This window comes from Salmo salar, chromosome ssa01 (assembly GCF_905237065.1).
Source record: "Salmo salar chromosome ssa01, Ssal_v3.1, whole genome shotgun sequence".
NCBI classification, from domain to species: Eukaryota; Metazoa; Chordata; class Actinopteri; order Salmoniformes; family Salmonidae; genus Salmo; species Salmo salar.
In genome coordinates, this window is record NC_059442.1 from 132,018,024 (window position 1) to 132,040,298 (window position 22,275).

At 45.1% G+C, this 22,275-nt stretch overlaps 1 protein-coding gene across 2 annotated transcripts; it reads right to left on the reverse strand.

Annotated features, from left to right (window-relative positions):
• Positions 1-456: 456 nt before the first annotated feature.
• LOC106563114 (ran-binding protein 3-like) lies at positions 457-20,265 on the reverse strand. Of its 2 annotated transcripts, none has more exons than XM_014128339.2 (14): positions 19,807-20,265; positions 6,597-6,655; positions 6,434-6,464; positions 6,237-6,308; positions 5,835-5,897; positions 4,625-4,690; positions 4,372-4,469; positions 3,471-3,568; positions 3,113-3,275; positions 2,886-2,970; positions 2,561-2,682; positions 2,347-2,467; positions 1,879-2,232; positions 457-1,169 (listed from the first exon to the last, which is right to left on the reverse strand). In XM_014128339.2, the coding sequence occupies exons 1-14, from the start codon at positions 20,015-20,017 to the stop codon at positions 1,123-1,125; spliced, it is 1,590 nt and encodes a 529-aa protein (XP_013983814.1). In that variant the 5' UTR covers positions 20,018-20,265; the 3' UTR covers positions 457-1,122. The 2 variants fall into 2 exon arrangements, with proteins under 2 accessions (XP_013983814.1, XP_013983821.1); XM_014128346.2 differs by having other exon boundaries at positions 458-1,169; positions 3,113-3,185.
• Positions 20,266-22,275: the final 2,010 nt, after the last annotated feature.

A 22,275-nucleotide genomic window follows, 5' to 3' on the forward strand; every position in this document is an offset into this window, starting at 1 on the left:
AACAGCATATGTCCAACAATGAATTTTAAGTGTGTATATTTAAAAACATTTTTTGCTCAGAAACTCGGAGGGCCAAATAAAACCACTGTCCAGGAGCAACAATGTCTCAGCAAAAATTGTCTGTCCTAGGTTGCTACACTCACTAGTGGGTTCCAAACTGCCTCTGGAAGCAATGTCAGCACAAGAACTGTTCGTCGGGAGCTTCATGAAATGGGTTTCCATGGCCGAGCAGCCGCACACAAGCCTAAGCCATGCGCAATGCCAAGCGTCGGTTGGAGTGATGTAAAGCTCGCCGCCATTGGACTCTGCAGTAGAAACGTGTTCTCTGGAGTGATGAATCGCGCTTCACCATCTGGTGGTCCGACGGACAAATCTGGGTTTGGCGGATGCCAGGAGAACGCTACCTGCCCGAATGCATAGTGCCAATTGTAAAGTTTGTTCGGAGGAGGAATATTGGTCTGGGGCTGTTTTTTTATGGTTCGGGCTAGGCCCCTTAGTTCCAGTGAAGGGAAATCTTAACACTACAGCATACAATGACATTCTAGACAATTCTGTGCTTCCAACTTTGTGGCAACAGTTTGGGGAAGGCCCTTCCCTGTTTCAGCATGACAATGACCCCATGTACAAAGCGAGGTCCATACAGAATGGTTTGCCATGATCGGTGTCGAAGGACTGGCCTGCATAGAGCCCTGACCTCAACCCCATCAAACACCTTTGGGAAGAACTGGAACACTGACTGCGAGCCAGGCCTAATCGGCCAACATCAGTGCCCGACCTCACTAATGCTCTTGTGGCTGAATGGAAGCAAGTCCCTGCAGCAATGTTCCAACATCTAGTGGAAAGCCTTTCCAGAAGAGTGGAGACTGTTATAGCAGCAAAGGGGGGGGGGGGACCAACTCCATATCAATGCCCATGATTTTGCAATGAGATGTTCGGCGAGCAGGTGTCCACATACTTTAGTCATGCATCTTCTTTTGGCAAAACGTAGTCATGGTAGCTCAGTAAATGATAGTATTTATTTTTGAAAGCTGTCTCTTGATGTTCTGTTCCATGATAGCTAAAAGTTCTGTTCAGATGTGATGACGCCACAAACTGTTGCATGGTCCAGGTCAGGATATAATGTCACCAAGAATACAAACTGGGTTTACTGTGTATCCAATCACAATCCACTGCAAAGGAGAGAGACAGATTATGAGAGGTGTGTAAGTGAAATAAACTCTTATTTTAATACCGTAGCTCTGTTTTCTCAGGTAAATGGTGATGTTAGGGGTTGAAGATGAATTTCCATGCCTTGCAGGTCTGAGTTTTTACATTGACAGCACATATGTTGTGGCTTCAGAGGACATAGGTTGCCCACCACTGGAATGTGATTTATGCAGGGGTAGGTTATATGGGGTTAATTGTAGCTTCATCTTTAGGCGTCTTGTTGACATGCAAGTTCAAAGAGGCTGAAGGAGAAGTTGTTGTGAGGAATAACAAGTGGACTATTGTTTTATATAAACAGCAAGACTTAGTTCTCTTCTCTTTTTATGCCTGGGACTTTTAGGAATGTAATCCACCGTGATGGGGGATCCATCTGTTACTGTTTTATGTGGCGTCTGTGAGAGACTAGCACCTGCTAACAGCTCCCTCCCTCTGGAACATGGACTGGGGATTAGTGACGTGACTACCCACCAGACATGCACTGGAGGACGAGTTTTTCCCTGACTCAAACTATGCAAACAATTTCCAAACCCACGTTTCTTTACGCAGGCAAAACAATGAGCTAAACATTGGATTTAGTCATAGCCATATACGTGAGTTGGTGAAAGAGCAAGGGATAATCTCAGATAACTGTATGCTCGATAAATCCTTATCCCTGTTGTTATTCACTCTTACCAGGTCGCAATCGTGTCACTAGCAGCCCTTCTCGTTCTTGCCGTTGTCTCTGCTCTTCCTGCTCCTCCTCTTCCTCATTCTCACTGTTGCAGTGTCCCTCCCTGGTCCTGCCCCCTGCAGCCCCTGCCTCCCTCCCAGCAGCACTGGCCCGTAGGGCTACCAGCCGATGGTGGATGGCTACGTAGAGGCGAGCCACGTCCCTGGCGCTGGCCTGGATGAGGAACACCCGGACCGCCTGGGTCTCCACGTCGGTGGCTGTCACCTGGAGGTTCCGACGGGCGGGGCGACGCAGGTGTGTGTGGGGCCAGAGCTTAGTGTTGAGGATGACTTTCAGACTGCCCTGGTGCCTCATCACTGTTTTGATCGGAGGGAGGAAGGTGTGAGAGATGAATGAGAGAGAATTACAGAAAGACGTGCGGATGTTGGCCAGAGTGAGGGGAATAGTAGTCTCCTTCATGGTAAACTCACCTATCCTGGACTGCAGCCCTCCTTTGGTCCCTGACGTCAGATCATTGAGTCGCAGGACTCCTCTCCCTCGCTCATTCCATGCCTGAGTTCCTTTTTCCAGAACAAAGAGTCTGCAGGTCAGCTAAAAGAAAGGCATTTAAAAAGGTACATCACTATCACTGCTCTAGCAATAGGCATATTGAACATTTCCTATTTCAACACAACATGTCCTCACCTGGACCACATTGCTCTCCTTCTCCTCCCCGGTGAACAGCTGAACCCGCCTGAGCACACGCTGCCTCCCACAGGACTCTGTGTAAGCTGCAGCAGACTCCCTCAGGCTGCTCCACACAGCACCTATCAACAAACACAGACAGCCCTTCAGTTGCAGTTCTGAAAGGCATACACTAAGAGGCAGTCAATTGCCATTAGAACTGAGGTGCACAACTCTAGTCCTCTAGGGCCGTAGTCTGGTGGACCAGTAAACCGGTAGACACTGTGGCCCTTGAGGACTGGAGATGTGTACCCATGCAAATCCAATGATGCCCCTAATGATTTACCTTTATGACTTGACTCAAAGGTGGAGGACTCAGAATTAGAGGAGCTGCAATCAGAATGTTCACTGCTGGGCAATTTCTGTGGTCTCTATATGAGGGCGAGAAAGTTCGAGTATTTCTGTAAATGCAATGTATTTTGTAACACAGTTACAACATGTTTTATAGTCATCATATGCAAACTTGCTACTTTATAAGTATGTCATTGCTGCTCAAAAGTTTCCTGAACTCACCAAAACTCTCGCGCCCATGTTTTCCCCAAATACAAACTGGACCCTGTCTGAGGTAATAGTGTCTGCCTTCGATCTGTGGAGGGTGAACCAGAGGTCAGCAGAGAGGTCAGCAGGTTCAGAATCACTGCTGGGAACTAAACCGTGTCTCTGACACCACGTAGCTCTGACAAAGGAAACAAAACCCAACACCACCGTCAGGGTCTCTGGATTAAAGCAAGGCTGTCCAGTCCTGGGTAAGGCCTGGAAGTTAACACCAACTACCCTGATTTAGTAACTAAACCCTGCCATAAATACATTTATAAAATCACTTCAGTGAAACATCCCTAATTTTATATATTAAACCAGGTGCCCTGCCTACCTGTGAACTTGAGGGGACGTCTTCAGATGTAATCCACTCACAGTGGAGGAGTGGTCAGTTGTGACGCTGCAGCAATCGTCTGAAAGGTCATGGCTGACCTGTGGTACAAAATACAATGCAAACCTTTTATTTTACAGTCCTATTGTATTTCTGATTAATTACAGTAATGGCCGCTTGAGTCAAAGAAGTCAACACAACCTTTAAGTAAGTATAAAATAAATTGCAGCCAAAACATATTATATAATTGTGTGTTAATGTGGCAAGTTTGGGAGTAGAAAGAAGGCTATTCAGTCTCAGTGTGGTAAGCATTCTGATTCAAACTGGTTTTGGGTTTATAAACCTGCATCCTCCCACTCTCAGGCAGTGAGTGAATACGTTTCTCTGAGGAAAAACCCTGTTGGTCCCTCAGTCAGTGATGCAACCACAACTGAGGGGAACAAGTGTTTTACTATTGAAATACTTTTAAGGCCTGAGAGAGTTTTCACTCTTAATTCTTTACCTGAGAGAATGTTCTTGTTTCACTGTCAGGCCTTGTAGGACAACACCTGCTTGTTCACAGGCACTGACGTAACGCAGTTTCTCTGGACCCCCTGCAAGGTCGGAGTTGGGCCTATTTGGTTGTCATTCTCTCATGTTAAGCTAAACATTTCACGAAACTATACACGGTGCTGAAATGCTCCCATTTTTAGACTGTTGGCAATACCGTAAATCAAGTTGGAAATTCAAACCTTGCAGATTGCAGGGCTACGGGAGTGTCCAGTATGATGCCAGTGTTCACAGGTGCCAGCTCAGGAGGACAAAGTCATGAGCCTAACACCAGGGTGTGCGACACGTGTCAAGAGAGACAAGCACGGGGCGTTACTGACACGTGACGGGGGGGGGGTGAAGAGTTGGGGAATACCTCAGAGAGGTGTGGCTGTGAGGAGATGTTCCAGGGCTGAGGGACGAGGAGACGTGCAGGCTGAAGTAATGACCTTCTGACCCTGTTCAGAGGTGACACTACAAAGGAAGAGATGGAGTGTGTGAGAGGGAACAATGTCCTTTAAAGTCAGTCTTACGATCAGATATGGATTAAATATTAATTGTTCAGGGAATTGGAGGTCCTTTTAGTTGACCACACTGAAAGATAAACATACCAGACAATACAAACTAACCTGTGTTTTGGGAAATGTTGGTCTGGTTGCAGAGATTTGAGGGCATGAAGACATTTGATCTTGATACTAGGAGAGAGGATATCAATCAGAAGAGTTTACACACACACACATACAGTATATCATATGGTTAAAGTTAAAACGTGACCCAGATTTATGTCAAAGTGACCGCCAGACTTGGCACATGACAACATGCATAGCCAACACAGAGCAGTGAGGTTTCCACATGGGCACTAGTGGGTCATGGTGGTGATTTGTGAGGAGCAGGTGAGGGCTGCAGTGACAGAGTGAAACAAACGGATTAAGGGAGAGAGATACCAGGGGCTGCTGTGAAGTGGCTGCTGGGAATCTGAGGCCCTGACAGGGATGGTGTGACTGGAATGTATGGACCTACAGGGAATACTGGCACTGAACATAAACAGAAAACGTTTAAGAGTTTGACCATGATGCACTGCTTCGGTTCATTTAATAGATGGGGAGATATTTTATCCCAGTAAGATCCCAGTTTTATTAAGGCTACAATCGTCTGCAGGTGAGTCAAGGAATTAAGCAACATGACTCAGTTGCCACTTATTTGCGTGGGCAATGTATGCCCTAGGGCAGTGGTTCCCCAACTAAAACTGGGTAGTGCATCATCAATTCCTCTTGTCATGTTAGTCATTGCATAACTTAGAGAGCTATTTATAACTTGTCAGAAATGGCCAGATCAGCTAAGCCAGACCAGATCAGTAAGCTAACATTTTTATTTTTGCCCATAGATAGTAATTTTTTGTCCCTCAAATCACATGAATACACATTAGACATGGCAAAATGTTTAGAATTGAAAGAAAATTGGCTTTAAAAACGGCAAAATGTTCTTTGCACCCCATGACAGAATGTGTAGAATTCCATCAAATAAGCTTTAAACCTGCACAATTCTCCCCTCCAACAAGAGGGGTGAGAACAGTTTGTCATTAACAGTGCTTGTGCCCATGTTCCCCAATGCTGGAAGGGAATCCCTGCCCTAGGGGACAGAAATCTCGCAAACAGAGCGACATAGCGTCGTACCCGATCCATTCCCAAATGTAAGCCGCACAAAAGTACGTAGAACTATGTGTGAAAACGACGCACCGTCGCTGCGCTTTCGTAGTTTGAGTGAAGTGTGTAGGGCCCTTTAGAGAGATGATAGAGAAGAGAGAACAAAAATGTTGTGTAGGAGGGGAGTTTTGTTTACCTGGAGGACGTGGGGGAAAAGCGAGAGAGCTTGATCGCACTCGTCTACTGCCGTCACAGGAGCCTGTCCGAGACACAGAGAAAAACAATGCATATAAAACCTTGATTGGTTGGATTACCACACTGCCAATCACAGGCCAATCATTCTAGTCAATGATTGACAAAGCCGCCTACCAATCCCATCACAATACAGGGTCCTTCATCATTAGAAAAAGTGAATTATGTAACCCATATGATTCATAATACCGGTACACAGTATAAAGGTGCAATTTTAAGAGATCTTACAGACACATCTCCTTTACCAAAGGAACAAAAGAAAAATGGAAAGAAAAGGCGTTATGAGTCATGATTATGTCTGGTGTTATGCACCAGTACTTATGTGTACTGGACAGTGGAAACTCACCTTTCCTGGTTCTGTTGTTAGGGTTCGGGTTGGTGAGGGATCTGACTCGTTTGTTTGGACTGATTCCCATAACTATTTGGAGAACAAGAAAAAGATGCAGAAGCACGACTGTCTGTGCAATAGAAAGTAACAAAGTAATCATCTATCAAAATGGTTGATTGTTATGACATGCAGCAGCGGCAAGTTATGACGCTTACCTGAGCCCTCCTCCCATCTCTCTGCGCTTCTCTGTAAACAAAACGATTATTTTAGCATATAACGAAATGATACATACTCTTTCACTACATGATTTGTTTCACACCATGCATTTGCATCCTGTCAACATTGTAGGCCTACCCATTATTAGGATATAAAGTTTACCTTCATGGATGGGGTTTTCTTTTGAAAGATGAACATTGGTGGGGCAAGCACCGTTTTTTCTGTAAAAAGACGAATAATAGCACAGTTAGAGAGAATTCGCCTTGTTGCAGTTTGATATGACTGAATCAGTACTTAAAGGGACTTTTAAAAATGTTTTTTAGTCAAAAAGATAGCGGAATATGTTTTTACAGTATGTTTTTCCAATGGCATCATCTGGTGTGCATCATGTGATTTCAACCAAATATGAGTAGGCATTGCCTACTAATTAGTTAAAATCACATGATGCATAACAGATGATGCCATTTGGAAAAACATATATAGTTCCGGAACTCCAATTTGAGCAGCAGCAGCTGAAAAATGAGCTCCCACAAATATTGAAATTTACATGGTTTTTAGAGTGAAGTACATCGGAAAAAAGCAAAAGAAAACTGCAAGACTGAATAGGAGAAAAAACAAGCAACAAACAAAGAAGATAGGCTTTTGAAAAATAACTATTTTTCATAAAATTGTAGTTATCTTAGCAAGCTGAATTGTTTACCAGTTGCTAAGCAGTTGCTAGGGACTCTTTTGGAAGAAGCTAGCTAGCTAACGAAGAACAACAAAGAATATCTAGTTAACAGAAGAAAAGAAAGAGAAAATCAGGACAGAAGAAAAAGGATATCAAAGTGAAACAGTTCTCTAAAGACACAGGAGACAATAATACAAGAAACAACACTTCTGTAGCTTGTCAACTATGTGTCTGTCTATCCCTGTTCTCTCCCCTCTGCACAGGCCATACAAACGCTTCACACCGCGTGGCCGCTGCCACTCTAACCTGGTGGTCCCAGCGCGCACGACCCACGTGGAGTTCCAGGTCTCCGGCAGCCTCTGGAACTGCCGGTCTGCAGCCAACAAGGCTGAGTTCATCTCAGCCTATGCTACCCTCCAGTCCCTAGACTTCCTGGCGCTGACGGAAACATGGATTACCACAGATAACACTGCTACTCCTACTGCTCTCTCTTCGTCTGCCCACGTGTTCTCGCATACCCCTAGAGCATCGAGCCAGCGGGGTGGTGGCACTGGAATCCTCATCTCTCCCAAGTGGACATTCTCTCTTTCTCCCCTGACCCATCTGTCTATCTCCTCATTTGAATTCCATGCTGTCACAGTTACCAGCCCTTTCAAGCTTAACATCCTAATCATTTATCGCCCTCCAGGTTCCCTTGGAGAGTTCATCAATGAGCTTGACGCCTTGATAAGTTCCTTTCCTGAGGATGGCTCACCTCTCACAGTTCTGGGTGACTTTAACCTCCCCACGTCTACCTTTGACTCATTCCTCTCTGCCTCCTTCTTTCCACTCCTCTCCTCTTTTGACCTCACCCTCTCACCTTCCCCCCCCTACTCACAAGGCAGGCAATACGCTTGACCTCATCTTTACTAGATGCTGTTCTTCCACTAATCTCATTGCAACTCCCCTCCAAGTCTCCGACCACTACCTTGTATCCTTTTCCCTCTCGCTCTCATCCAACACTTCACTCTGCCCCTACTCGGATGGTATTGCGCCGTCCCAACCTTCGCTCTCTCTCTCCCGCTACTCTCTCCTCTTCCATCCTATCATCTCTTCCCTCTGCTCAAACCTTCTCCAACCTATCTCCTGATTCTGCCTCCTCAACCCTCCTCTCCTCCCTTTCTGCATCCTTTGATTTTCTCTGTCCCCTATCCTCCAGGCCGGCTCGGTCCTCCCCTCCTGCTCCGTGGCTCGACGACTCACTACGAGCTCACAGAACAAGGCTCCGGGCAGCCGAGCGGAAATGGAGGAAAACTCGCCTCCCTGCGGACCTGGCATCCTTTCACTCACTCCTCTCTACATTCTCCTCTTCTGTCTCTGCTGCTAAAGCCACTTTCTACCACTCTAAATTCCAAGCATCTGCCTCTAACCCTAGGAAGCTCTTTGCTACCTTCTCCTCCCTCCTGAATCCTCCTCCCCCCCTCCCTCTCTGCGGATGACTTCGTCAACCATTTTGAAAAGAAGGTTGACGATATCCGATCCTCGTTTGCTAAGTCAAACGACACCGCTGGTCCTGCTCACACTGCCCTACCCTGTGCTTTGACCTCTTTCTCCCCTCTCTCTCCAGATGAAATCTCGCGTCTTGTGACGGCCGGCCGCCCAACAACCTGCCCACTTGACCCTATCCCCTCCTCTCTTCTCCAGACCATTTCCAGACCATCACGGTTGACAACTCCCTTGTGTCCTCCTCCCAGAGTGCTAAGAACCTTGGCGTGATCCTGGACAACACCCTGTCGTTCTCCACTAACATCAAGGCGGTGACCCGATCCTGTAGGTTCATGCTCTACAACATTCGCAGAGTACGACCCTGCCTCACACAGGAAGCGGCGCAGGTCCTAATCCAGGCACTTGTCATCTCCCGTCTGGATTACTGCAACTCGCTGTTGGCTGGGCTCCCTGCCTGTGCCATTAAACCCCTACAACTCATCCAGAACGCCGCAGCCCGTCTGGTGTTCAACCTTCCCAAGTTCTCTCACGTCACCCCGCTCCTCCGCTCTCTCCACTGGCTTCCAGTTGAAGCTCGCATCCGCTACAAGACCATGGTGATTGCCTACGGAGCTGTGAAGGGAACGGCACCTCCATACCTTCAGGCTCTGATCAGGCCCTACACCCAAACAAGGGCACTGCGTTCATCCACCACTGGCCTGCTGGCCCCCCTACCTCTGAGGAAGCACAGTTCCCGCTCAGCCCAGTCAAAACTGTTCGCTGCTCTGGCACCCCAATGGTGGAACAAGCTCCCTCACGACGCCAGGACAGCGGAGTCAATCACCACCTTCCGGAGACACCTGAAACCCCACCTCTTTAAGGAATACCTAGGATAGGATAAAGTAATCCTTCTAACCCCCCCCCTTAAAAGATTTAGATGCACTATTGTAAAGTGGTTGTTCCACTGGATATCATAAGGTGAATGCACCATTTTGTAAGTCGCTCTGGATAAGAGCGTCTGCTAAATGACTTAAATGTAATGTAAATGTAATGAAAAACATATCTTACTCTATCTTTTTTGACTAGAAAACATTGAAACGTGCCATTTTCACATACGTTGATGTTGTTGGGGTAGTGATGGAGAAAAAAATATATTTCTATTACATTATTCATGCATGAATCTTAGCTAAACCCTAGCTGAGCTTAAAGCATTAACTTATTAAATTCAAATAGGAAAACACTTTTCTTAATTTTGTCACTGAAACCACAAAGACGTAACTAGGGAAATGGTTCTCAATCTGTGAGCTGTCAGTACACACTGTTCTGCCAAGAACCTAAAACGCGATGTTAGGAAAAATCAACAGTAAAACTGTTCTTGAATTTAAGAGTCATTTACACACAACACTATTATTCCTCAATAAACCCTCAAAACACACAGCCAGCTAAACAACTATCACCAAAGATCCACTCACAATGCAGAGGATGATAGCCAAGAAGTTGAAATGTCACAATGGCTGGAAAAATCAGCACAACGGCCCAAAGAGCAGTGAGATCACTAGGCTCGCCCACAGTTCTGGAGATGTCAATTGTCATCCCACCTTCAATGTATTATCCTAATGAATGGAGGCCGAGACATCCAAGGCCTCTTATGTAACCACACAGCCTGACAAGGGGCTCTGGGAGCTGGGGACAGGCCCACCGTGGCAGGGGTGAGTGATGGGATAGCAGTGGAGGTGTGAGCCAGCTAGGCAGCAGACGCCAAGGCTTGGCCATGGGTAAAACTGACCTGTCTGGAGGCTATAAATACACAGGGATTCTGTCACTGATCTGACCTTGTATAATGAAGTCTACATGGAGTCAGTGAGTAATGTCTTTTGGTGTGTTAATTCCAGGGGAGAACGACTGCCCCCTCTCATTGAAGCCACGGAAGTTCAAGGAACACCGCGGTACAGCAGGCATTGTTAACAGAAAATAAGCTCCCCATAATAATGAATAGAAAAATGGAAACCTTTGGTAAAAAATAAATATTTACACAAAGACAATCATGGTACCAATAATTGATCTATTACACCAGATGCATGTCCTTGAACAAATTATTTTAAAATCGCACCCAGAAGAAGTTAAGGATAATTTAGTTGCTAATGGCAGCCTGCAGTACCCAGGCTGGCCTTCAACTTGAGTTACTCAATGAGAGGTGGCACTGAGCTTGCCTGCAATGTCACTTCCTGGAGTAGCTGAAACTGTGTCAAAGATGATGCATTATATTGACCAGAAAGTGTCCGCTCTTACAATTAAAAAATAAAATCTTAAAAAATGGAAGGCTGTCGGGAGGAGGCAAGATCAGGTAGGACCATTCTAGCCAATGAGAGGGCAGATACGTGTGTAAACAGGCACATCTCCGACATAAAGTTGTCTAAGTTAACATGTGGAATTATTTTAAGATGGTCATACCAAGGATCATTTAGCTATTTGATTTTAAGACCCCTTAAGGTATCCCAATGTTTTTATTTTTTATTATTGGATGAAACATTGAATTTGGCACTACTGCTATTAGTCAATAGAACGAAGGTTATGTGAGCTATATGGATCACTCCAATATATTGGTATCACTCCGCGGCGAGGATTTACAGATTTACTCCCGTGTGCACCTGTGTCACGGCTGGGATCCGCCCCTATATATAGACCCCATGGCCGTGACACACGTTCTTTACATACGTTTTTAGGCGGCTCAAGCACCGTAGAGGACTGGAGTGATCCATATCGCTTCGTGGTTACATATGTAACCTTCGTTATGTTTCACTATATTAGATCACTCCAATATATTGGTATACCCGTACCATATTTAGTCGGTGCTAGAGGGACCTGGCCAGCCAGCGGTGAAGTCCCAGCGTGGGACCGAGAAACAGGGTCCGTCAATGTGGAAGGGGGGTCCCGGCACAGTCCCCGGAAAGGGAGGCGACGCTCAGGACCGCTGAACCAACCGCAGAGGGAGGTGCCACATTCACCCGATAGTACCTAGCAAAGGTGCAAAAGGAAGCCCAGCTGGCTGTAGCACAGATATCAGCGAGGGGCACTCCTCACTGGCTCCACATAGGCAGCCAGTGCCCGCACAGGGCACAGCATGCCCGACTCCCCCGCCACTGCCGGGGGGGTCGTAAGCAGACAGGATAAAAGGGATGTTCACATGCCTGTCTGACAGAACCTTCGGGAGGAATGAAGGGTTGGGGTGGAGAGATATACTCCTCCCACCGGGGTCCATCCGGTAGCACTCAGAACTTACCGAAAGAGCATGGAGCTCACCCACCCTTTTCATGGAAGTAATAGCTACCAAGAAAGCCACCTTCACAGAGGTGTTTCAGGGAGGCAGACTCCAACGGTTCGAAAGGCGGCTTTGCCAAAGCTGCCAAGACCACATCCAGATCCCAGCTTGCCATTGAGCGGGTCCTAGCTGGATGCAGGCGACGAACCCCCTTCATAAACCTGGAGACCAAGGGATGGTGCCCCACTGGCCTGTCCATCCAGAAAAACCGCCAGCGCAACTGGTATGCCGCGGTTGTAGCCGTTATCCTTGAGCTCTGCATGGTGTTCATTACACCCTCCTGTAGTCCTAACATGGACCATTGGTGCCGTTCAGCGACCAAGCCCCCAGACTGAGGCGGCGCTGTCTTGGATGCCACAGCGTTCCCCCGGCCTGAGACAGCAGGTTTTGTCTCAGGGGCAGTTGTCAAGGTGTCCTAGACAACAGGGACAGGAGAAGGCAATATATTTTGATTTGTTTAACACTTTTTGGTTCCTACATGATTCCATATTTGTTATTTCATAGTTTATGTATTCCCTACTATTATTCAATGTAGAAAATATTAAAAATAAAGAAATCCTGGAATGAGCAGGTGTCCAAACTTTTGACTGGTATGCGTGTGTATTGATCTCCTTATTTAACACACTAAAATATCTCCATATATACTTCAATTCTTTTAACTGGTACCGAAGACCTTCTTGTGAGGCTTGTGGGTGTCCTAGAGCAAAACACCATTGTGCTCTTGAGAGTCTCAGCTTTCAATCGAGTCATGGTCATAGTACTTTGTAGTACCATTAGGAACCGACAGACGTTTTGGTGAGAAGACCGATTTTGGGGATGTCTCATGGTCTGACAGACACCGCTCTAGCTCTGCCACCTTCTACCGTAGATGACAGGGCGATATCGGCGGATGTGGTGGATTGAGACGCAGCCCATGCTAACAAACTAATATCTCTCCATCTTAAACAGACGGATTTTGATGGGATTTTTGTATTATGTTAATTCGATTTCTGCGGGGGTGGAAATTGTAAGCTAAGGGTTTAACCAACTTCATTTGGCTTCAATGCGCTACTGAGTCTTCACATAGGAATGAATGCTGTCACGTGGTCCATTCACATATACAGTTAATTCACACCTTGAGATTTGCCAGTGCTGTGTCAGTGAATGTGCTCACTCTGGGCATGGAGAGAGATGGTGTTCACACTTCAGTCAGTGACAGATGATCACTTGGAGTTCACCCAGGTCTACTGTGTAAGCACCCTAATCTAATGACTATTGACTGTTCAGATGCAACAGATGATTGTGGCATGCACTGATTAACATTGAAATGTGTGTTGCTTCTTGCATTTATGTGGTTGTTCAGCTTTCCTTGAAAGCTAAAAAGTACATTAATGCTTCATCGGAGGCCATTTCTTGCCACATCCGCAATCCTCTGTGACCTGGGGATATCACACACTACTTATTAACCCTAGAGTCCAACTCTGAGGACTTCCAATCACATGGCCGACGTTAGACAAACGGCAGGGCACAACAAATGGAATGACACTTTACACAACACTCCAACACGCCAGTGATGCCAGAGACAAGTGCCTATTCCTCAGAATATGTACTGGAAGCAACAGCTTAGAGAGGTGATCATCAGTGTATACAGTAGAGTGTTTTTGCTGTGTCAACTGTCTACTTAACATAATAGCAGCACTGTGTATCCTCCCTGACATATAGGTGATGTTGTATGTGCACGTCATCGCTACTGTGTGAAAATACTTATTCACAAGTCAGGTACCATACTACTCACAGTTGAGTTTGGTCACCGCAGACAACCCAGACATACTGATGTTTTTTTATTTTATTTTTTTAACACATTGCATCTCCCCCCCCCCCCCCATTTCGACTCTTCCTCCCCTACACCCCACCTCCTCCCCTATCCTCTGTATGGGCAGACACTCTCTCAGTGTTATATTAACTATGTAATGTTGCTGTTACCGTAGGTCTGAGGTCCAGAGGTCAGGCAGCACCTGACCTCGGCCGAGGGCCATACGTATCACACGTCATGAGAAATTCCAATAAGCACCGTCAGGTTAACTCCAGAGAGCAGCAGGCAGGCCAACACTTTATAACAGACGATTTTTTCCCACATCACGGATTACAAGGGTCATTACATAAGTGAGAGAGGAGGGTATTAAATAAACATTATTAAAACTGTCAGGGTTTCGTGAACAGACATGTTGCCAAATAGGAAATGAAAAAGAAAAGAAGCTCGCTTCCTTTGAGCTTAAAAGAGCACGCACTCTGAAAATTCCCTGGAATAGTGCAGACAAGGTCTGTCTAAGTTAATGACGTAACTTAATACGCTTTCAAGTTCAATTTTTTACTTAAAAGTGATCCTCAGAGAAAACCCCTTACATGCCTGTCTCTGCTAGAAAAAGCTGAGGAGCACTGCAGTCTGGCAGTGGCCAGCTCCAGTCACTCAGAGAAGAGGACCACACAATGGTGATCTATGAAGAGTGACGTCAATAGAGATGCACATGCCCTGTCCATGCTCAGCGCAGAAGTGAACCATTCCTGAGACCTCTCATAGTGAATGAACGCATCTATCACGATGAGATCCAACCAAGACAAAGCTGCCCTTTGATAAAGCAGTTCAGCTTCACAACAGAGAGAGCTGCTACTGTAGATGTGTTCAGCCCTGCTACAGGACAAGCTGTATGTGTGTGTCGTTGTGTTTTGATCTCCTTCAGTAGTGTGTGTGTGTGTGTGTGTGTGTGTGTGTGTGCTAGCTGAACGACACCAAGGTCAGGAGAACCCAACAGAGCGAATGATGGATGGCGTGAATCATCATGGGGTCTTGTGTACTGTGCTCTCCCTCAGTCACGTTGGTCTTCCATCCAACCCTGTGATGACCAGGCATCCGGGCTCGGAGATTAGCCCAGGCAGAAACACACACAGCACACGCATGTGCACATATTCATGTACCCACAGCTAATCCACCCTACATCCCTGCAGAAACAATAAACACACAGTACAGCCATGTGGTATAGGCCTACATACGTCAAACACTTGTATTGACTCACGGCTAAACCATTCTATTGCAGACTGTATAAGGAAGAAACACTAACTTGTCTTTATTGTAGATGCCTCACACTGCTTTAGCAGAGCCTTTCAGCAGCATGAGCAAAAACAACAGTAAGCCTACTCTAAAAGCGATCCATGTAGCTTTTCCATGGTAATACTTTCATTTGGTTAAAATCAATTTTGTTTCAAATATTATTGTTTGATGTTCCCTAGTTCCAGGTTTTGGAATACACAGGTAAAAGATTGGAACTGTTTGTTAAAGTATGTTCTCTCGGTCCTCCGCTAGGGTTAACTTAACGGAACTGTAGAGAGGCAGTGTGCTTCTCTTCTGGCTGTAGCTGGGCTCTACAAACCTCTGCCCTGAGAAAGACACCCGGAGGAGAGCCCATTGAACACACACAAACACACACACAGTTTAGAAATGTCCTTGTCTCTGTTAGGAGCAGGAATGGGGAGAGGAGGGGGCACTCACCCTAAGCTGCCTCAGACCGGGCTACTCTGGACTCCAGAATGCCACTCAAAGGCTAGTCTGGGTGAAATTTACTGTCCAGTGAAAATCTTTAAAAACTCATACCTAATAATGTTGTTGATTCTTCCTATACTCATTTGTGGCCGAAGCATACTGTAAATGGGAGAAAACCCCACCTCAAACTGTCACACTCCTGAGGAGGATGAGCTGGCCAATCAGGGGTCTACTTGCATGAATATTTTTTATGAAGGGTATACGCCCACACCGTTCTTTTCTTGGGGTACGCCCACACCATTCCAACACAGAAAAGCACTTTAACATACTTAATTACACTTTTTTTGGAATTAAAAAAAAAAGTAATTTTAGGTCATATTTCAAAGAAATCTGGAAACATTTCATTTAAAGGGGCAGAGGGCCTCCCCCCCCCCACCAAGCCACCATCCCCCTCATAACTCTGCCTTGCCTCCCCCCGTCTCCCCCCTGATAGAGCGTACCCACTGTCACATGTTTCATGCGAAGAGAGCCTCTATTCACACACTTGCTGGCTGCGGGCCCAATTGGGGTTTTAGTGGTTACAATAACTGTTCTCGGATCGCCCAAACAAACAACAACACACCAATAGCTCAGTTTAGCAGTACATCTGGGCTTCATTTAGGGAGCTGGGATTACATTAGAAAAACCAACTTGAAAGACCACAAACAAAACACATGGCCAGCTTACAGCTGCATCACAGCCTAATGGCCAGGCCGATGGTTACAGACATGGATATAAACTAGTCAGACAAAAACAGCATTCATCTTCTAATACAAGAATGCGAGTTCTGGATTCGTGAACTTAACAAAATCCTATTTACTGTGTGCATTTCAGCCACTGGCCACAACTAATACGTGTCACTCACCAATACACGTGAATTGCTTTGCACACAAACACTCCACGCATGTCAGTTCAATTCAGCTCTGTTGTACAGAATGTCCATCAACTCATAATGAACTATGGGCAATTCCACATTAACAGAGTGATGCAAAGACTCAGATTTTTCATTTTAAAATCTATGTCAAACAAAAACCAATGATTGGAAAGTTAAACAAACCACACAACTCTATGCAAAAGGACAATTTTTTAACAATTTCCACAGAGATGTTTACAAAAACACATTTACTTGAAGAACAGTGTAGATGCAGTGTTCGGTAACAGAATGACGTCACACAAAACAGCGCAAACCGTCAGTCTGTTACCAAACTTTGCGTCTGCGCTGTTCTTCAAGTAAATGTGTTTTTGTAAAATGTTCTCTGTCACCGTGGAATTGCCTCTGTTATTCTTCCTGATAAAAGACAGACGGCTTTCCTAATGTGCATAGGGACTAGATACCGTTTTAGGGAAAAGTTTGAGGTATCATTCTAATGTAGAACAGGAAATACTGCAAGAAAACCGTGACTCTACTGGTGACCCAGATTCCAGCCAAGGACCCCCTCCAAAGGGTCTATAAATCTAAACACACACACACACACACACACACACACACACACACACACACACACTCCTGGAGATCCCCCTGGATGCTCTCTGACTGCTGGGAGATAAGCCAGACTGGGCCTCTAACAGGCTATTAAACGGAGCGCTTCGCCCCATAAGAATGCGAGGCTACTCACAACCTCCAACTATGGGCACGGGCATATCTAACTCACTGAGATCTCAGTCACAGGCTCATTAATCACTTGTCATAACTTTGTTAGCTCTGCAGCTCTAAATGAAAACAGACTTTTACTGGGAAAGTAGGGGAAAGCAAGGTCTGAGCATGTGATTTTCCTAGGAATATCAGGAATAATTTAATGATGGTTTATTGAACAAATCTTGAATAATTTGGTTACCTTGATGGCCTCGTCTTCAACACTTATCTCAGCCTGCTTATTGTCTCCCCTACAGCAAACAGCTGGGAATTGGTTATCATTGAAAGTACCGTAAATGACCCAGCATTTCTGACCATATTGAGAGCTACACAGCTAAATATCTCTCGTTAAGAACCCTGTGAAACCTTAAAAAATCTGGTTAACTCCTCTGCTTCTCTTGCAGATGTTTTTTTTCACCTGGCAAAACACTTCCTTGTTGCAATAGAATGATCTAGTATGTATTTTTCAACTCTTCAGTCTGAAACATGACACTATAGGGGAGAGAGGGGCTGTTTGGTTATGGAGGAGGGTGTGGGGGGGTACCCAACCTATGTCAGGGTTCATGCTCAAATTTGAGAAAGTGGCTAGGCATTGGGCATGGCTGGTAGCTTAGTGTAGAATTAGCTAGCCTGATCTGGGTCTCGTTTTAATAAGTGGACTCTAACCTTAAGTGGGGGGGGGGTGAAACCCCTCCTCCTGAGATGAGATCTGATCATGTCTTGCACAAACAGTACTTCTCTCCAATGAACTCACTTCATTCCTGAATGACACTGAGCTGAAGATGAATATCCTGCCACCATAGAATGTCAACTCATCCCTATAGTTCACAGGCTTGATTCAAGAGCATCAACAAGACAAGATTTATTAAGATCCAAGCAGTATTAGAAATCAGTTCATTTACTGAACCATACATTCATCCTGCTACATCATTTCCCATAAAAATCAGCATGCCAATTCTTTCTCTTTACAGCCAGAGGGCTGCTCTAAAAAAGCTTCCATGCTTCATAGTTGTGTGGAAGCTCTCATCAGCGATATCATCAGTGCTGATTGATCAGCTACACTACATGACCAAAAGTATGTGGACACCTGCTCGTCGAACATCTCATTCCAAAATCATGGATATTAACATGGAGTTGGTCCCCCCTTTGCTACTATAACAGCCTCCATTCTCCTGGGAAGGCTTTCCACTAGATGTTGAAACATTGCGATGGGGACTTGCTTCCATTCAGCCACAAGAGCATTAGTGAGTTCGGGCATTGATGTTGGGCGATTAAGCCTGGCTCGCACTCTGCGTTCCAATTCATCCCAAAGGTGTTAGATGGGGTTGAGGTTAGGGCTCTGTGCAGACCAGTCAAGTTCTTCGACACCAATCTCAACAAAACCTTTCTGTATGGACCTCGCTTCGTGCACAGGGGCATTGTCATGCTGAAACAGGAATGGGCCTTCCCCAAACTGTTGCCACAATGTTGGAAGAACAGCATCGTCTAGAATGTCATTGTATGCTGTAGCGTTAAAATTTCCCTTCACTGGAATTAAGGGTCCTAGCCTGAACCATGAAAAATAGCCCCAGACTATTATTCCTCCACCAAACTTTACAGTTAGCACTATGCATTTTGGGCAGGTAGTGTTCCCCTGGCATCCGCCAAACCCATAATCGTCCGACGAAATGACAGATGTTGAAGCGTGATTCATCACTCCAGAGAACGCATTTCCACTGCTCCAGAGTCCAATAACGGTGTGCTTTATACCACTCCAGCGCGACGCTTGGCATTGCACATGGTGATCTTAGACTTGTGTGCATCTGCTCAGCCATGGAAACCCATTCTGTGAAGCTCCCAACGCAGAGTTATTGTGCTGACATTGCTTCCAGAGGCAGTTTGGAACTCGGTAGTGAGTGTTGCAACCGTGGACAGACGATGTTTTATGCGCTACGCGCTTCAGCGCTTGGCGCTCCCATTCTGTGAGCTTCTGGGGTCTACCACTTCGCGGCTGAGTCGTTGTTGCTTCTAGACATTTCCACTTCACAATAACAGCACTTACAGTTGACTGGGGCAGCTCTAGCTGGGCAGACATTTTACGAACTGACTTGTTGGAAAGGTGGCATCCTATGATGGTGCCACGTTGAAAATCACTGAGCTCTTCAGTAAGGCCATTCTACTGCCAATGTTTGTCTATGGCTGTGTGCTTGATTTTATACACCTGTCAGCAACATGAGTGGCTGAAATAGCCAAATCCACTAATTTGAAAGGGTGTCCACATAATTGTGAATATATAGTGCATCTACTGATACCTCCCACCTTTTACAGGCCTGAGATAAGAACCTGACCAGAGCCCACAGAAAGCCTGTGCGCTCTATGAAGTTAAACAAGAACCCTAGAGATACTGCATCAGGATACAGTGTGTGTGTGTGTGTGTGTGTGTGTGTGTAAAATTCAATATAAATGTCACTACTGTAAGAGCAAAGACGAGCACATGATATGTGACACAGTAAACTATTTAGTTTTTTTCGAAATCTATTTATTTTTTGGGCACAAGTGAATGAATTTCATTTTTGCAGCAGGGCCTATTAAAAGGCTTATCACATTGAGAATATAGGGAATAACAATACTGTGTAGCGTTACGGCAATACATTTACTTTTGTCTTAAGTACATAATTAGATTTAGATTATTATCTAACAGTCAAGACCTGTTAAAGTCACTTTTGAAAAAGTGAGATGAAATGACAACTTTACCCTTTAACTCCTCAGCTACGTCCTGCGCGCATCCTCCATCCTGCGCCAGAGAGGTATTCCCCATCCGCGGTCTGGAGGTGACAGGTCCTGCCGCTCCACACACACTCTCCGTGGGCTCCACCGTACAGGGAACATTTTCATGGAAGTCCGAGACAGGCATCATTGAATAATACGCTGAAATATCTTCGTTCGGGGAAAGATTCCCTCTCATTCTTCGGATCTGAAGCTGTGACAAACTAGTAAAATAAACACAACCTCATGAAAAGGAGGAACACCCCCCAGATAAAAGTGGTGATTTGCTCTCTTGGTGTCAAAAGCTTGATTGTCCGGAATTGTTGATTTTCTTACTCTCGATTCAACTGTCTGTCAGTTTGCCTTCGCTGTGGTCATGAATGAACGGTCATACACCGTGTTCACTACCGAGCGTACGCCACATTGTGGCTCCTGTCTGCTTGGAAAATGTGGGCGTGGTGAGTGACATAAGCCAGGTCAACCCCCTCAATCAGTTTATAGTGCTGTGGTAACTGTACTTAAATGAATGCACTCTAAATGGCATTAAAAGACAGATACGCTTAACGGAAAGCGTCTAGAGATTGGAATCCATATCTATACCAACATAGGCAGTTATTCCAAAAGAGCACATGGCAAGTAATACTATAACAGGATAACTAGAACAGATATGCAAAGGACCTACTTCTGTCAAAACGAATGGTAAAATAATTGTCATTTTCTTATTTATTTAACCAGGCAAGTCAGTTAAGAACAAATTCTTATATTCAATGACAGCCTACACCAGCCAAACCCTGTGTAGGCTGGATATGAACCATGGTGCCTATAGTGACACCTCTAGCACTGAGATGCAGTGTCTTAGACCGCACAATTAAATAATCAATGGTAGATACATGTAATTTTTTTTATGTTGTATTATACCTCCTTAATTATGTGACTCATAATTAAGGATGTATAATACAACATAAAGAAAATAGCATGTATCTACCATTGCTCTAGAAGTGCCTAAACTATCTTTTGACAAAAAAAAGGTATATTTGTCAGTGCGGAAATTCCAAAGGTTTTGTTCCATAAAAAACATGAATGAAAATGGGCATGATGCTCTATGTTAGGGTTCCCCAACTGGCGATCCACAGCTGGTTTTATTTGGCCCCCCAAGTACTGAGCAAAAAAACATTTTCATTGTTGGACATAAAGACTGTAAAAAAAAACACCAGGAAATCAGCTCCAGGTGTTTTAATTTCAGAAATCTGTTCCCAACTGTTCCCACACATAATAGAGAGACAGGTGATCTTATACACACGTAAGCAAGATGTGAAATGATTATGTTTTAGTCAAACATGATCTGTTTGGGCTTCTTGCGGTCAATTTGCAGTCTACAAACTATATGTAATTATGTTCCGGCCCCTCGACTATCCGCTCAAGAAAAAATCGCCCCGCGGCTGAATCTAGTTGATGATCCCTGCTCAATGAGTTATTGCCTTATCACCCCACTCTTATGGAACTTTGCCCAGGATCACCTGAATCCAAGTAGGTCACACAGAATAGTTTTTTTCAGTAACCAAATAGGTAAAAATAAAGACTTTAGGGACTGAGTAGCTATGCCTACTGTAATTGAGTTACATGCATCTCTCTAAACTTTTGGATGGCAGTTGAGCAACCTCTAAGTATTTTCGTATAATGCCTTAATTTGGCTTGGCCTTTTGCAATATGCTTAGCTTGAACTTTGGGAAATGTCCAGAGTGAGCTTGCTTTCAATTGTTGTTGGATTCTTTCCCCAAATCATGAGGGAGAAACAGGATATGAATATGTGCTCTGTGTAGCCTTTGCTTTATGAGAGCAAAGAGTGCTGCTGGCAACTTCACCTTGTGCTGCAACTTTATTCCCACTCTTCCTAAGTTCCCATAGTAGCTGCACTACTTATTTATTATCGACACTACAGCATATATGGTGACACAGAGCGTTGATTCATATTAGTAGATGCATAACACTTATTAGCACAATTGTCCACATCATTTAATAAAGCATTCTGTCTTCCCCTTGATCCTAACTTGGTCTTGTCTGTTCAGTGTGTAGTTTACCCTGGGATGGGAATCGTAAACGTGGCCCAGTGCCAGTGCTTGACTTGGATTGAAATAGGTGCCGGTACTAATTTTGGGTGCTGGTACTGTTTAAATTTAGGTGCAGGAGCTCCACAATTCTTTGAGCTGCAGGAGCTCAAGCAGTAGAACATTTTAGGTGCTGGTACTCAGCTCCAGTGAGCTCCTGCCCAAGTCAAGCACTGCCCAGTGCCTATAGCTATTAATAACCTGGAGTGGATGCCTGCTGGCTATAGGCTACTACTCTATTTCATTAAACAATATGAATTATGCATCAGCACGGGCATCTGTCCAACACGGGACAACATACCTGTGTGTACTTTGTTTTTGAAAATATGGTCTCTATTCAGAATAGTTTTAA

Excerpts from the sequence above, each read along its gene's own strand:
- LOC106563114 (XM_014128339.2), bottom strand. The coding sequence starts at position 20,017 with ATGAGAGGGAATCTTTCCCCGAACGAAGATATTTCAGCGTATTATTCA. Across the intron at positions 4,470-4,624 it reads CAACATTTCCCAAAACACAG|TGTCACCTCTGAACAGGGTC; the intron begins GTTAGTTTGTAT and ends CTTCCTTTGTAG. Across the intron at positions 3,276-3,470 it reads ACGTCCCCTCAAGTTCACAG|AGCTACGTGGTGTCAGAGAC; the intron begins GTAGGCAGGGCA and ends TTCCTTTGTCAG.